At 32.8% G+C, this 18,436-nt stretch overlaps 1 protein-coding gene across 2 annotated transcripts in view; it reads left to right on the top strand.

The window, feature by feature from the left end:
• Positions 1 to 3,613: 3,613 nt before the first annotated feature.
• The window catches only part of Calx (sodium/calcium exchanger 3), a 69,640-nt gene continuing 54,817 nt past the window's right edge, over positions 3,614 to 18,436 (top strand). For both annotated transcript variants that reach the window (XM_077406457.1, XM_077406456.1), the window contains exons 1-2: positions 3,614 to 5,971; positions 9,398 to 9,670. In XM_077406457.1, coding sequence (XP_077262583.1) covers positions 4,620 to 5,971; positions 9,398 to 9,670 — 1,625 coding nt within the window. In that variant the 5' untranslated portion in view covers positions 3,614 to 4,619. The remainder of the gene's footprint in view (positions 5,972 to 9,397; positions 9,671 to 18,436) is intronic.

Here is an 18,436-nt window from a genome sequence, read left to right as displayed (position 1 = left end):
TTTGCTTATATCTTTTAAAATAAATGCGTTTTATATAATAAACTCGTACGAGCAAATAAAGTCATGTCCACATAAATATTCTTATGTATCCTACATCTTATTGTTAATACATAGACTTATTTAGGTGTCCTTTATTCAATTTTTCTTTTATATTCAACTTTGTAACTGCATTTATTAAAAATTTAACTTATGCGAAATTCCTTATATTTTGAAAAAATTATTAAAAACTCATTATTCTAAAGTTAAGATTTTATTTGTAGAATAATCTAAAAAACAGCATATTCTTTACCTATTTTAAAAATGTTTTAAATCGTTTGAAGTTTTTTTATTTCAACTATTTCAAAACTCGAGTGTAACGATAGTGAAATAAATGCAAACGCAGAAGCACGAGCACAGTGAATAAGCTCGTGCATATCAAATTTTAGAGATCGCTACGATTTCCACGAAAACGATAAATCTTCTATTTTCACTTTTTTTCTTCCATTTCACATTACAAAGTCGTGCTAGAGGATTAAACGCATTTTACGCATTTTACATTGTGTAAAAGTTAGCCAAATACATCGTTGCGATTAAATTATATTTTTAGATGATATTAATATAATATATATAATAATATTCGTATATAGAGTAAATAATAAAAACCAGAATATCGAATGTAACCAATAGTGCGATCATCATCAATTATGACAAAATCATTAATCATTAATCTGAAAGTAATTACAAATTCCGCAAATGTAATTTTGATTGCATACATTATTAAATCGATCAAAAAGATAGCTTTTTATGAGATTCGCATTTATTAATTAAGAATAAATAAAAAATATAGAATTAATTGTATTGATTTTGTCGATTGATATTCAATTTATTTTCACACAATGTAATATTTCGCTAATATTTTGCACAATTTAATTAAATTCTTTATAATTTTAGAAAAATTACTTCTCAATAGAAGCTGGCAGTGATAATGGTAATGATACATTACATAAATTAAAAACGTTTTTATTACAATATATTCAATTAAATAACATCTGCAATAAAGGTATTTAATGAAAACAATATAATCTTTCATTTTATGATTATTAAGTAAAAATTACGAACATAAAATGTACAGTTAATAATAAATTTCAATAACATACGATTAATGACCATTTCATTAATTAGTTGCTAAAATAATTGCAAAAATAACCAATTACTCTCCATGTCCGTATAAATTCACTATTATACTTGATCTGGAATTAACCGTGCTAGCTAGATGCAGAACACCGAGGTGAGCCTCTAGCTTCTACCCCTTTCAGGGTGTTGTTTGCGCACCCTGCGAGTGGCGCACATGCGCAATCGTGTAGCGAGAGAGCCGAGGTAGGTAGAGTATGAGAAGAGGGCGCGGTGCAACGAGAACGGGAAGAGGATGGACACCCGAATGTGACGAGGATCGAGTTCAAAGCGATATAGCGCATATAGGAACTTCGCAGAAGGGATTATTTCAGAAAACATCAAAATTTTAATTCTAATTTCTTGATTTTAACGTAGACTCTCACAATGTTTTATACTAAAATTTACGCGACTGGTTTAAAAAAGGGTTACGTTATCTTTACAAATATTAATAGTATATAAGTTTTTAATAATCGATATTATTGCAAGAATTCGATTTTAGATATGTTAAATTGTCTTACCGCATACGTTCCTGACTCAAAGGATGGGGATGAAGGAGAGAAAATGCAAGCCGTATAACGAGGGGAGAGAACATGGGGAGGATGAGTAAATGCATGGGTAGTTCGAGAGAGGAATGGAAAGGATCTAAGAACGACCGAAGATAACGACTTTAAAAGGGCGAAGGCAATTTGAATGGATTCATTTAGAACAATAGTAATTAAAATTAAATTATTTATGAGACTCATTCCATACTGAAGGTGATATCAGGAAATCCATTTAAATTAAACTTATACATAAGGAAGAGATGGATGTGGATTAAAACAATTATTTTCAGAAATAGCTGCAAAGAATCTGGAATCACTAATCAAGAATACGTACTTTTAAAATTAATTAAAATAAATTAAAGAGGTACAGATTTCTTAGTTACACAAAAGTTAAAAGTTAAAAGAAACATCCTTGATAATTACTTAAATAATTTTTATTGAAAAAAATATATATTTGTTACTGGAATCTTTCACTCACTCTCTCTCTTTCTCTCTCCCCTTCTCCCTCCACACACATTTTTCATAAATCCCTACAAAATGTTAAAAATAAATATGTATTTTTTCAACATAAAATTGTTTATATATTACATCAGTATGAGAATATATAGAGAATATGAAGAAGACAGACAGAAGTTTAAATACATATATTACATATATTGTATTTTTTAAATAAAAAATATATTTTTTATTTTTCAAATGTATATATATATATAGAAGTTTGAAGTATCTACATACAGAAAATATTCCCATCATATATATTAAAAAAATAGAAAAAATATCTACCCTTCTACAATATCCTCTTACTTTCTTTTTTTTATCCATCGCGTCTTCTATATTCCATATTTATGCCACTGCCCTTGTCGAACCCTAACACTCTACTTTTATCTTATTTTTCCTCCTTTCCTTTCTCCTTCCCTACCCGCTCTTTCACCCCTTTCTCTATATATGTATAACGTTCTGTATGCACACGAGAAAAACTAATTTTGGTCTATCTTTTCTATTTTCCAGATGCAGACTTTACAAAAAAGAAAAGATACGCATACATGACACGATTTGTCTACATTTGTAAAACACAAAATCAAATCTTTGTATTACATCATGAGAGTTGTATGGGAGATCTGCCGCCACGCAATAGCCACCCCTGATATAGAATAAGAGAAAGAGAGATAAGAAAAGGGGAGAAAGAAAGAAGAGGGGGGTGAGAGGAAAGAAGGGAGAAGGAAAAGAAGGTATATAGAGCGTTAGGGTTCGACGAGGACAATGGTATAAATACGGGGTGTAGAAAAAGCGAGGGGTGGAAAAAGGTGGGGTGGGTTGCTAGAAGAAGACAGATATATCCTCGTTACTCCGGCGCGTACGAATGAATACAAGATACTATACTACGCCGCGTGAAGCGTGACTGGGGAGATGCGCGTAGATACGCGAAAAGCGGCGGCATTTCTTCGCGAACGATGAGAATGGAGATACCGCCTGACGGAGTTCGGAGTAGCATTGTCGGCGGGGTAAAGTCCGACAAAGAGGGTAAAACGCTCGCGCGACGAAGCCAGGCGAGGATAGAAGTATGTGACGAGGGCGGCGGTAACGGCTAGTGGAGCAGACGAGGACGAGAGTAACGTCGGCTCGGTGGGGTAGAGAGAGAGAGAGAGAGAGAGGGGGGGCCGTCACGCTGTAAAGTTGACAAGAAGAGAGGCACCGCCGATGCTGTAAAGCGGATAAAGACGGAAGTACTACCGCGACAAGGTTGGCGATACCGTCGCCACGATAGAGGAGACCGAGATAGGAGTATCGCCGGCGCACTGCAGCCGGACGAGGAGAGCGAGAGCGAGAACAAGAGAGAGAGAGAGAGAAAGAGAGAGAGAAAGAGAGAGAGAGAGAGAGAGAGAGAGGGGGGGAGAAGGCTAAAGGGCGAGGAGGAGGGTAGCGGTAGAGGATGGGGTGGCCTACGTCTGGCTAACCCGAGACACCACTCCCCACTCGGTCTGGCCGGCTCTCTCCTCTAGCTTCCTCTCTTTCTCTCTCGCCTCTCTCAGTGTTCGTTCGAACGCGGCCCGGCACGGTTCTGTTACCCCGTGATGTCAGAGGGTCCGCTTCGTGATGGGAGCTCACTGCCGCGGTAATATCGATGGGTTCCATCGGTAGCCGATTCCCAACGCCGATAATACCTATTATCAGTGTTGTCCGGTGCGGTTCTGGCTTGTCCCTACGACGGTGTGAGCGGGGGCGCGTAAAGGGAGAAGAGTGTTAGCAGGGCGGGAGTGCGTGAGTGCGGGAAACGGACAGGACAGTGAAATACGGACAGAAATACTCCAAGGTCAATTTTGCGACGGGAAAAACGATGTCGAAGACTTTGATTAGAAAACGAAATTAGTTGGCGAGGAAGCTGATGGGAAAAATTAGCTCGCGGCCAGTACGAAATTGGAGCTTGATGGTATAAGCCGCCAGTTGTCCGCGGGGAAGTTCCGAAACGTCATCGCCCTTCCTCCAGCGAAAACAAACACGCCTGTATCGCACGCGGAAGATCCGATTCGTTTACGTTTTTCGCGTTTATATAGGAGTGAATATCGGTTTGCTAATTAGTGTTAGTGTAATAGAGAGCAAAATTGGCGTATTAATTGAGAGAAAATAGTCTATATAAATCTCTCTTTCTCCGATCGTTTTTCTTAAAAGAAAAAAATATATATATATATCTATATCTGTTTCGCTTCTTGTCCCTTTCCTCGAAGAGAGAGTGAATTTTTCGAATTTTTTTATCCCTCGGAAACAATTTGCGAGTCAAGATAACGAACGCCGCGGGAAGATCGCTCGGCAGTCTGAATGAAGAACGGGATTTTTCCGAGCGGAGTTTTATTCCCCGAAGAGACGGGGCAAATAAGTCGCTGAGAGACCGCGCCAAGTTTCCGCGATTCTCGACACACTCTCGACAATATGTCTGGGAACTACTCGGTGCGCTGCGAGCCGGGCCTAGTGATACCGCTCTGGCGTCCGGACACCAACCTGCATCTAATCGACATCATCTTCCGAGGCCTGGTGTACTTTATTCTGATGTTATACCTGTTTATCGGCGTGTCGATCATCAGCGACCGCTTTATGGCTGCCATCGAGGTGATCACGTCCAAGGAGAAGGAATTGGTGGTGCGCCGTCACGGGAGGGAGCCGCAGATCGTCGTGGTGCGAGTGTGGAACGAGACGGTGGCCAATCTGACCTTAATGGCGCTCGGCAGCAGTGCTCCTGAGATCCTGCTGTCCATCATCGAGATTTGGGCGAAGAACTTTCAAGCGGGCGAGCTGGGCCCGGGCACGATCGTCGGCTCCGCCGCTTACAATCTCTTTGTTATCATTTCCTTGTGCGTGTTTGTAATCCCGAACGGTGAGACCCGGAAGATAAAACATCTGCGCGTTTTCTTCGTCACCGCTACCTGGAGCATCTTCGCCTACGTATGGCTCTACGTTATCCTGGCGGTGTCCAGTCCTGGTGTCCTCGAGATCTGGGAGGGCATTCTGACCTTCTCCTTCTTCCCGGCCACGGTATTGACGGCTTACGTTGCTGATCGACGGCTATTAATCTACAAGTATCTGCACAAAGGTTACCGGATGAATAAGCGGGGTGTAATCGTGCAGGCGGAGGCCGCGGATTCCGAGATGGGGGTGGAGCTGGAGATCAAGCCTCAGCAAGACGGTCTTCACGGCATGGTCGATCGCCTAGCCGACGTCGATTCCCCCGAAGCGAGAGAGTTCGAGCAAACTCGTAGAGATTACATTAACACTCTGAAGGAATTGCGCAAAAAGTACCCGACTTTGTCTCTGGAGCAATTGGAGGTCATGGCTCACGAGGAAGTGCTCGGCAAGGGCCCTAAGAGCAGGGCCTTTTATAGGGTGCAGGCTACGAGGAAGATGGTAGGCGCGGGCAATCTCAGCAGGAAGATCAGCGAGAGAGCGCAGAGCGACCTTAGCGAGGTCAAGGCCGAGTTGCAGAAAGCCGAAGCGGAGAGCATCGATATCGAACATGTCAACGCCATGAGAGTATTTTTCGAACCTGGTCATTACACCGTGATGGAGAACGTTGGAACCTTTGAGGTGGGCGTTTCCAGGGCTGGAGGTGATCTCAACAGACCCTGCACCGTGGATTACTACACGGAAGATGGCTCCGCCGAGGCCGGATCTGATTATGTGAGTGCCAAGGGCACTCTGACTTTTGAGCCCGGCGAGACCATGAAGACTATCCAGCTGTCCGTTATCGATGACGAATTGTTCGAGGAGGATGAACATTTTTATGTCAGGTTAGTAAATTGACGATCATTTTTTGCGAAAACTTGTGAAAAGTACCGTAATAATTTTCGCGATAAGATATGAGAGTGGTTATCGAAAGTATTTTAAACGCTGCAAAGGGAAATGATAAAAATAGAATGTCATTGCAGCTAGTTGTTCTCGTACTATTAATATACGTAATATGTGATGAGTTGTGTATAAACATTAAAATAAAAAAAAATTTAATATTATTATTAATTTAATGTATTATTTATAATTAACAAAAATTAAATTATGTTAAATAAAATTTCAGTTTCAAAATTTTTAATATAACTTTAATGGCAGACACATCTGAAAAATTAATTTTTTATTCTATTAATAATACTAATTTTAAAATTAAAATATATCGCGTTCTGAGATTTTTTACATTGTTTTTTTTATTTTTAAATTGCGTTAAATAATTGTTGAAGTTATCGGAATTATGTCGGGATATTCGATATCAAGCGTTTTTGATAAACAAGGTGATATTTCCTTTGTTAAATTATTTTTTGTTTTTTATTGATATTACTTTTATTCATATTACTCTTATTAATATTACTTTTATTAAAGCTTCATTGTTTTATATCACATCTCTGCGGAGTTTTGGAAGTTATTAAATATTTGAATAGCTATATCTCACTTGAATCACTTTTAACACACACACACATACACACACACACACACACACACACACACACACACACAAATTTTGATTTTCTAACGAACATTGAAAAGCCCACTTAAAATTAAACAAAGGATGAGCTTTATTTAATTTGATGTATTTACATATCTGGTTTCTCTAAAAATTTGGTTTATAAATCCTATATTTTCAATTATTTTCTCATCCTCTTTCTCATAATTCGTGAGGTACGTATGTGTGTATATTTTTTTATTGGATTTAACTTTATCTAAAGAGTCTGTCATCAACGCGATGAGACATCCAGTATAATTATCGTGCTACTTAAGAGCTGCAATTACTTCAATTTTCTTTTAAACGATTCTTTAAATGATTCTCAACGTATACATTTATGGTGGATATAGTGTATTACGATCACAGATCATTGACCAGCGGTGAAAAGGCGATCATCCCATTAATTTCAAACGAGTAACATTTGCAATTTAATCAGCAGATAAGCTGCTATTGATTGAATCTTAATGAAAGACATTTAAGATTGGCTATTAGCGTGGCTCTTCTCAATGTAATTAAAGTTGTTAATGGCATTTTATACAGTACACAAGTTTGGAAGATATCATGAAGATACATTCAAAAATCTAAAAATTTAAAAACAATTAATTAATTAATCAATTTAATTATTTAATTCATATGCTTTTAATATTATTATGGATTTGTTAAATTAACACAATTTTGTGTATTTTATACATATAAAATATATGTATAATAATATGCACAATTAATATTAAACAATGAATTGATAAATAATATTATACATTATATATATATATATATATATATATACACACACACACACATACATTTTATAAATTTATTTTACAGATAGATTTAATTTTGACATCGACATATTTTACATATTTGTTTCTTTTTATACTATATTTTTATTCTGTTTTTAACAAAATTTGTTATTGCTACAATTGAATAAGGATGACATTATAAGAAAACAATTGTACTCTAGGACTATGTACTATATTTTTTTTATATACAGACTACTGAATCTCTTAGCTAGATATTTTTATGTATAACTAATAATAAAAATGTTTTTGACAAATTTTTTTTTCCAGAAGAATGTGGAAACTGTATTAAATTATTGACCTATGCCTAATAAAATATTATATATTGGTTTTTAGAAAATTCAGGAACTAAATCTTTTGTACTGTATAATTCGTAAACATTCAGTGTGCAAACGTCATTTTAAACATCCTTTAGTATCCTTTTGCCTAGCATTGTCAACCTCGTAAATTCCTAAGAATGCTAAGAAAAAGGCTTGAACTTTTCATCATGTCACGTGTGTAGTCCTCAGATTAAAAGCAGCGTGATTAGGTATATACATGAAATCACGATAGAACGGTTTTGAGTCACAGAGATGTATTTTAGATGATACATCGCGCGCTATATGTTGATTTTAATTCTGTTTCTTGCAGTTTCTCCATATTTCATTTCTTTTCTCTTCTTTCTTCTTTGATTGGTCTTTTCGCGTTTCTCTTTCCTTGAAAGCTTGGAGATACATATATCTTTTTTAAAATGCAATAAGGTAACTAGAACGAATAGATTCTTTTATTTCACGCTTATACGATTGAAAATTACAGGTTCGTGTCGATATAGCCAGATGACCCGATTATTTCTGTTATTTGCAACTTTACGTCGCATGCGCCAGATTGCATCACGGGGTCGCGCGGAAACCACACGTGCACGCGCAATTAAATCTATAAGTAAAACGTGTGCTGATAAACGTACTTGATAATTCGGCTAAGGAAAATCGGAGTAAATATACGGAGAAGTTAAATCGCATTGTATACACTTCTGCGTCAATTATACGGTATAATAAAGAGTTGCCCTGATTATCAGCGATATAGGTCGAGGAGAGAATTATTGTGACCTAGTAATCTTTGTCATAATTCTAAAAGAAATCTAAAGACTATTTAGTTGTCACTAATAGCTTATTGTCTCGCATGTACTCGAACTGTCGTAATGATGAAAGGTAACAGAGCGATATCGTCTGTCATTTCATTGTATTATGTGTTGTACGAGACATTATATCATTATTTTAAAAATGTTTTATTTCTCTATATTTATTTAGATACAAAGAAAAAATATATAAAAACATAATATAAATTAAATACAAGTTAATCAATAGCACAGATCTAAGATCAAGTAAATATAACATAATATATATAGTAAAAATAAAGTAATTATTAATAACAAAATTATACTTGTTATATATGTATATCATTGGAAAAACATAAAGGCTTTAAATAATAGTAAAAAATAAGTAAGAGAAAATATATCTCAGGAACGACATCAAAGGAGATCAACGGATAAAAATAAAATCTTGGACGAATGCTCCTTTGAAAGGCGAGTATTCAACGTCGAAATTATAGACCAGCTTATCTGCGAACTTGATTAAAGTATTTTACTGAATGGTATTTTTAGATAGAAAATAAAGGATCTGTCGATCAGCAAATTAAGAGTTATGTAGTCAAACGTCGATTTGAAAGAACGAAAGAACATTCGTAAAAGCTATTTATATTAGTCATTACAAAAAGAATTAATAAATAATGCTTATATAAATTGACATATGCTTGTTCTAAAAATAGATATGATAATTTATAGCAATAATTTATTTTTATTGTGCTACCGTGCTGAATTCACAAAAATGATTTCTGTTGTTGAAGTGTCAGTTTAATTTTTCTCGAATTGATGTGAATATCTCTTTTATTTTTAGGCTCAGTAATGTGTCGCAGCCAGCAATGCTTGTCTCGCCGAGCATGGCGACGGTAATGATCCTGGATGACGATCACAGCGGCATTTTCGGGTTTCCCGAGAGAGATGTAGAACTAGTGGAGAGCGTAGGTCAGCATCCTCTGCGAGTAGTACGCTATAGTGGAGCCCGCGGTCGCGTGATTGTCCCTTATCGTACTGAGGAAGGCACTGCGAAACCCGGCAAGCAATACGTGCATACTGAAGGAACGCTGACTTTTGAGGATAATCAGACAGAGTGAGTGACATATCTTTCTCTTTTTAAATTAGGCAATTAATTGAGTAAAATTAATTATTAAAATAAAGAGAACGAAATTATTTAAATTTATCATGCGATTCTATTATTTTATGAATGGTCTTCGGAATAATTTAATTGATGGGCTTATCGACAATCTCATTCCTTTAATGGTCAAAGAAAGAAAGATTTTTACCTCTAAAGGAAATTAAGAGATGTTTGAAAAATATCACAAGATCGTGACATAACGTTAAATTAAAAAAAAAAGTAAATTAGTAATTTACGGATAATCTAAAAGAATCAATTAATGCATATTTAATCTTCTTTGAGAGAAAAGAAATGTAAAGTAGGTATATATAATAAATAATAAGTAAACAAATTAAATAATAATCTACATTAACACATGTAGGGTTACTTAACGCTTGTATTTAAAATATCTTTGACCCAATTTTCTAGTTGATGTTCATTTTGAATTAATAAATTAAATTAAGTTTGAAATCAAAGTGGAAAATACGCATTAAATGATGTATTTCCTGTATAGTCGGTTAATAAACGGGCAAACACTTTTAGTTAAAGTATAAGTTAAAACAAGATTATCTTAATTAAGAGAGATTAAGTTGTTTCTCTTTTATTAAAGAAGATAATAAATTAGTAAAAATATGATAAAATATAAGCAAAATGTATACGTATAAATAAATTAATATTTTATTGAAATCTGAAAAATATATTTTACAAAAATAAAATGTAATAAAATATAGCAGAACAAAATACTTTATTAACTGTAGAGATTGAGTGCGAAATAAATAAAATACACGATTCCAAAATATATTAATTAACACAGTAACTGATACGGATAATAAAATTTCTTCAAAACTTACTAATTAAAACTCAAAAGAAGATGGCCAGAAGATTGAATGTAATACGAAAGTTTAGTGTATTTTTGAGATCGATACTTGAAAGAAATTATAATAATTTGTTGTCATAACTTCAAATTAGTTTCATCGGATAGCATTATTATACTTGCATACATTGTATCGGTTATACCGAAGCTGTGTATTATATGTATAACCACAATGGTTAAGCGTAATGTATAAGGATCGATCGTCACGATACGATCGGTAATTAAACTTGCGTCATATAATTAGATTGTCAGGTTACTGTGCAAGTTAGAAATATGAATTATTTGCAAAAAAAATTACAGATGACATTTCAAAAACTGAAATAGATGGCTAAAGTGTATGAAACTAAAGTTAATGTAAAATCAAATATAAAGTACCCGTTTTACTATTTACCTATTTAACACGTTTGACTTATTCAAAAATATGAAGATATAAAATTTCATTACTTTCAAAAGTTGTTGGGGTTACTGAATGCGAAAAGAAGATCAAAAGTTCAAAATAACGGATACAAAAAAAATAAAATGTTTTTAAATTCTAATGTAATTGTGCATTGCTGAATACGAAAGTGATGTCAAAAGTCTAAAGTGATATGGACCTAATATGGCGAGTGCAAGAAATAAAGTATCTCTTTAAATTATAATAAAAGTTTGCACTCGTAAAGATATTTAAATATTGATTATTGATGTATTATTAATTAATGTATCATATTATAATTCATACAACTGGTAATTCAAATTTTCGTCAATTTCGAAACGGGCGCTATATTATACCACAGACAGGTATAAATGTATCGAAATTTCCCACACTAGCGTTCGATAGAACGCCAGATCGCTTGCCTGTTGCAATTAACTGTACAACATGGGTTACTGTGCGATGTGCCTGTAACTTGCACAATGCATTTCTATCGCAGCTTTATCAGTAATTAGCAACTCGTAGGAGATAATTAGAAAACCAGTCTAACACTCGTGCATAATCTAAACTTCGTTTCACAAAATATGACACTTGATAACAATATTACGTCTGTATTAAGAAATATTTACACACATGGCATATATTCTTTTACATATATTATACATATATTCTTTTTCATGATATATTTTACTCAAATAGTTTTATATACAAACGTATAAATATTTTTCTGACTTATTAGATTTAAAGCTGTTGTTTAACTTTTTTAAAGTTATTGTTAAACTATATATTGATTTATTGGTATTGCGTGAGTTTTATTTTTTAACATTATCTATAATATTAATTTTAAATTATTATTCAAGATTTAATTAATTACTTTAGGCTTGAAATATATTGCCATGTTCATATTAATTATTGTGTGTGTGTGTGCTCACCTATTCTATTACGTTTTTAAATATCTTTTTTATATTTAACTACAATATTAATTATATTGATAATTTAATATTATGATATAATGCATATTATATCTATATAACATATGTTTATTAGATTTTTATCGACCTATGTCCCTCATGCATATTATATTTGCTATTATATTTTATCGCATTTATCGCGGCAAGTCATATCGTCGCCACTTTTTAAATTTTCTTAGTAAATATTTTCTAAATTTTCATTGAATCTCTTGATTTGCAAGTGTAATAGAGGGTTTCAACACATAAACTCTCTTTATTTTTAATCTGAATTCTGCCCGTTGCGTCGTAATATTCGCTTCCGATATGTACATACAACTCTCTAATTTGTCGCAATTGTTCGCAGTCTCGCATTGCTTCACGAACAATTATTGTAGATTATTTTGGAGATTTCTGAATGCATTTAAATTGAGGATTTGTCTGGTTTTAGGTCACGAAATAAAGTTTGAGAAAATCGCATTTGAAACTTTAGAAAATTGTTGCGGAGAGAAATATACAATATAGAATGACTATTGATTTTTCTTAATTTTAAAGTAAAATTCTATTTAAGCAAATGATATGTTTTGAAAGGAATATTGACAATAATTTTACTGCAGGAAAACTTTTTTCTTTCTGATTACCGTTAAAATAATATCAGAACATTGTTTATTAATTAAACTCAATTATTTTAATTGTGTTTGTAATTAATGCGATGAATGATTTTGTAGAGATAGTATATTATTTTTTTGCAATGCTTTGAATTTATCTTTTAAAAAGTGGAAACAAAGAGAAGGAGAGTGAGAGCGAAAGATTGTTATATTAAAGATATTTTTTCTCGATAAACTTTCATAAACTTGACAATAAATCTTTATTAAACTTTCCATTCCAATACGCGGTCTAGTTAAGAAATGTCCAGAATTTGCGAGATATTACATTGTCTTTCAAAATGACCTACAAACATAGTAATATTCTGTCATCGGAAAATATTAAGGTCCTCATTTATTATAAAAAGAAATTCTAATACAAGTTATAAGAACTTGATCATAAAAGTTAATAGGAAGTAGCAATTATCGTAGCACAAAATTTGGTAATCAGTCATCGAAATGTTTAATATTAAAAGTCGAGAATTTTTAAAAAATAACGCTAAACAAAATCTTTGCTGAAAACTCCAAAAACTTTATTTCTAAAGTGCATTTAAGTATTATACATATTATAATACTGTATATATTGTAATTGCATTATTACAGATTTTAATAACATTTGACATTCAATTGCTGCTTGTTTAAATGGAAAAATTTTAACGTTTAGCTGTTTTGAATTGAAGCAATATGAAACAGCAAGATTTGTAAAAGGCTTAATTAGAACTTGAATATTATTTATTAAGATAATTATTAAAAAACCATATTGTGCTAAATGCTATATACATATATATTAAAATTATTTATATCTAAATTTTGTTCTTTTTCTTTTATAGCGCAATCAGTGTTGGAAAGCTTCAATCTTAATATTAATATTTAATCTTAAATCTTCAACTTTAAGAATGATAAACTCTGTAACAATATTTGTCGTTATTCGATTGAAAAATAGGATTATACAAAACCTAAATTTGAGGAAGAAAAATATGATTTACGCGAGAAAGTTAAGCTTATTGATTTAGAAGGGAAAAGAGGGTACACAGCTAAAATTGAATTGTTAAATATAAGAGTTGTTGCCGAGGGTGGGACTTTTTCTAAAAAGTATCCGAGACTGTTCAGTGAGAATCGACGTGGCTATTGTTATACTGAGTTCTACCGAATACATAATTCTCTTTGATAATGTATTATACATATAAACAAATATTATATTTCGCTTTACATTTTTTAATAATTGCTCAAGAAATAATTTTGATTTACTTTATAATTGAGAACAAGAGTTTCTTTACGTAATATACGAGGGTCGTTCAATAAGTCCTTAGAAAATTTTCCGTGCAAAATTTTCTAAGGACTTATTGAACGACCCTCGTACTTTATACCACTAAAAATGGGTTAGTATTTTAAAAATTAACAGAGAAATACTCGTGCCTGACTGAATTATCCGGGCTTACTAGAAACGCGCGCGAAAACTGCACTGTATTGAGGTCACTAGGTAATTCGCGTTTGTGTGTGTGTGTGTGTGTTGCACGAAACGTGCGATTTTACATTTACGACCTTATTAGGCATTTTTCCCATGTCTTTACCTTATTTCTCCTCCGCGTATGAGTTAACGATAAAATTATTGCCGGTAGCATTTGTGATAAAATTTACCGATCGCGATGCTGAAAAATATCGCGTATCGCGAGAACGTGCTAAGATTGCATGCGCTAACATTAGTCAGACAATTTTAAGAAGATCGAAGAATTTATTTATATATTATATATACAGAAATATATATATCTCAAAATTAATGGGCATTTGAAAATGTATTAAAATTTCCTTTACTCTCTTTTTCATAATTATGTCATCATTTATATCTATACTTCCATATATTTCCGAAGATTTTTACTCAACGTTACATAAAAATCATATTTTCATAGCTCGCTAAATTGATCTTTATTTTATTGTTAGCTATAAAAACGCGATGATAAAAATATGTAGTTCCGTTTTAAAAAATACCAATGAAATCTCGAAGGATATGAGCATGAGTACATTTTTTTGCTTATTATAATATTTGTTTCTTCGAAAGAACAATACCATTTTCCTTTAACATACTTGTATTTCGTCGAAGACAAATAAGAGGAGACAAATAAGAGGAGACAAATAAGGTGCGTAGATTTGGTGGACCCTGTCCATATTTGTGTGTGTGTGTGTGTGTGTGTGTGTGTGTGTGTGTGTGTGTGTATATTGTTTTTATTATATTAAGACAATAATATTTACTTGTTATACACATGGAGCAGAAAGGCATCCATTATCGGGACTACGTAGTGGATTTTGATGGGCTTGAAAATCTCTCGAATGTGATTTTAACTTCACCATTCCATTAGCTACTGTTTTGCTAAGTGTCTGTCATTTCATTTCTGCCATTTTCATTTTGCTTAATATAAATGATCGAGATGACCGACCACATTGCTTAATGTCCTATTAATTTTGGCAACATAGATCTTCATTGCTTTTTATATGTGCAGTTTCTAAAAATGATCTGTTCATCAAACTGCCTGTTACATTAATGTAAATCTATAACTTTTTAGGACAACTTGTACTTTAAGAAATGTTATCTGGTCATGTAATCTCTCTGGAAGCTCCGGGTAAATTTTTTACTGCCTCCTTAAAACTTTCAAATATATTTTGGACGATTTTAGTACTTTTGCGTGTAGAACAACGAAAGGAATCGATTTACGCAAAAAAGATATGTGGTTTTATACAAAAGTGCAAATTAATTGTGCTGCTAAAAACTATTTCTCTTTCCGATATGATTTTAACGATCAATGTTGAATGCATAATTGATTGTATAATTTTTACTCAGTCCCATGAATACTATCTGTTTTTCAAGTACCGAATCCTTTTTATTATATCTTGCACAATATTCGCGAGAGAGCGTGAGAGAATTTTTTTTTCATTTGATTGTTAGAACAAGTGTACTTATGTAGTGCAATTTGATCGCGAATAGTGCGGGGATGCAGTGTAGTGCGTTCCAGGGGCTTCCTACCCCGTCATTAGCTCATTTATGGGTTCGTGCGATATTCGTGTCGCGATGTCGAATTTTATGCCTCGTTGTTTTCATTCCGTCAGTGAAAACAACGAGGCAATGAACAGCCTGAGACAAATTATCTCCTAAATTAATTTGTCCCAGACTGTATGTCAAAAACATACATTTCGTGCGTGGTCCACTTTCCTATATCTATCTAGAGCGTTTCTAGAAAGTCGGTAGTTGACAGATTTAAAAGAATAATAGATCTGGTTAAATTAAAAAATTTTGTCAAGTATTATCATTTGTATTCGGCGACGTCTTTTTAAGGCTTTAGGCGGCGATTTCCATTGAACGTTATTAATAGTTGCGCATTCTCTTCTTCGACACAAGAGTGTGCAATGTAAGCTCACACACACAATCTGAGCTCAATCATTTCGTTTACTATATATAACTATATCTTTATATGGAAGTCCTCTGTATGTACATCTTTATATTCTCTAAAATTCACTGTATATAACATTGTGGCGTCATGATTTTTTCAAATTAATTACTTAGCCGAATTATGCTTATAGACTGTGAAACGGGTGTGAATAAAGGATGGGATTAAATAAATGTTTGCGATACATTATGTGCCGAGGGCTACGTGAATAAATACGAAAGTGTACTTCCGCTTTGGAGAGAATTGCCTTGATTGCCAAAACAATACTCAGCATTTGAGTAAATAGCCATGCATGCATTAAGCGGAATAATTCAATAATACTTGAATGGAATTTTTCCTCTCGCTGTATTTAATATGCTATGCAGTTTCGAGAAAAATTTGAAAATTTTTTCCGTTAAAAAAAGAATTTGCAGAAAAGTGGCATTTATATATCAAATTTTTGTAAGTTTAGAAACAATAATGCTTTAAAGATATATGTTTCAATACACATAGAATATATCAAAAATTCTGAAGTCGAAAATGCTCATTATTGCTGAACCGTTTAAAAAAATTTATTTTGTAAAATAGGCATAATGCGTCAAGATAAGTTATCCCTCTATAATCTTTTATAACTTCCAAAATTTTCGTTTTAAATCTTTTTATAATTGAAATAATTTTATAGCTTTATGTCTTTCGTCTTAAATGTTTCAGACACTTTCAGAGTAAACTATTTAATTTAGATTTAAAAAATCAAAGAATTTATTATAAGAATACAATGGTTATCAAAAATTAAACTTTTATCTTTTCCACTATGAAACTTGAATAGAAATATGTAACAAACATTTGTATTAAAAATGCAATGACTGATTTTATAATTATCGATTTAACACAATTCAAACCTGAACTAAACTCTTCGGATGCTTTTCAATTCTATGCATAAATCGGATACCTACGTATATTTATCCCAAAAATTTTGGGTTTTACATAACTCATTATACACGTATGTTTGCAAATTTATGTTACGATTTTACACGTGGCCTATACTCTGTGTATATATAGCATAATGAAGACATTATGCGGTGGCGTGCATATTGTAGCAAGAGATGGATACAACACAGTTGAAATTTAACTTCGGCTGAAGCTTGCAATTTAGTACTTTTGTGACAAATTTATGATAAAACTGTGCAATTATTCGCACTTCGCGAGCATTCAAATTGTCATTGATTCAACGAAATTGTATAGCGTTTGATAAAAATGAATGGAAGTTCAATCATATAGCGCAATACATTATAATGTCAGTTAATAAATCATATTTAATAGTAATAGTGCTATGTGTTGTAAGATTTTATTTGACAAAATACGTTCTATAATAATAATTAAATACAATATATAAATAAAAAATAATTCTCAATCGCTTATAACTCAAAAACCATATTATTTGTTTCTCATTAAAAAAAAAAAAAAAATAATTTTAAATTTATCAAAGTATCTGTTTTTCCTTCAAATGGGTCTCATATATTGCGACATCGCGTCTTTTGTAAACACGGTTATTTACTTTATCCTCGCTGCTCTTTTCCCTTTTTTCAAAAAGAAAATTTTCCGCTTCAAAAAATAGTCACGAATACTCGGCACTCGGTGACACACAATTTCCTGCAAATCCTTTTACTACTAGAAATTTGTAGAGAAATATATAACCGGATATCAACCGTTCGATATCAGCCAGATATCGGATGGCATTCGAGTTTCGGATGAGAAATAAGACGAATAGGGGACGAGAGACGCCGATGCTCCATTCCTTGGAAAACCGGCGGGATTACCTGTGCATTCTAAAACTCCGAGTGGAAAATAGACTGACCGATTTTTTTCAACGAAATAAAAAAACTAGAATATTTGTATTTGTATTGCTCGAGTATACAAGCGAGAATATCCTATACACAACAATACAGATTTGAAAAATATACAAATGTTAAAAAGATGATACATTGAAGACTTAAAGACAGCTAGAGTACCTAATATCAGATAATTAAGTAAATAAGATTAATAAAATGTGAATACCTTCTGAGATATTTATCTTATTTAAAATATTTTATTATCTATATATATATATTTTCACATAAGAAATGAAATATTTGCTATTCAATATTTCTACCTTAATTGATAAAATAAAGAATCGATTTATAAAAAAAAATAAAATAAAATAAATGTGAGTCTTCTATTACCGAAAACAAAAACTGCTCTTATTTTTGACAAAATCAATTTTTCATGTTTATGTTAATCAGACATTTTTTGGCACGGTTTGATGATTACTATCTGTCCCCTCTTTTCCATTTTTCTTAAATATTCTGTGCATTTGATTCTAAGTAAAGTCGACGTGAGTATTATGCACGTTATGCAATTTGTATCAGTATCAAGCGAAGTTATTTACCTGTCATATTATTTTCTTCTCTCTAAG

Source organism: Temnothorax americanus, unplaced genomic scaffold (assembly GCF_048541705.1).
Source record: "Temnothorax americanus isolate GAGA-0224 unplaced genomic scaffold, ASM4854170v1 Scaffold21, whole genome shotgun sequence".
NCBI classification, from domain to species: Eukaryota; Metazoa; Arthropoda; class Insecta; order Hymenoptera; family Formicidae; genus Temnothorax; species Temnothorax americanus.
This window is presented reverse-complemented; position numbering and strand designations above follow the sequence as displayed.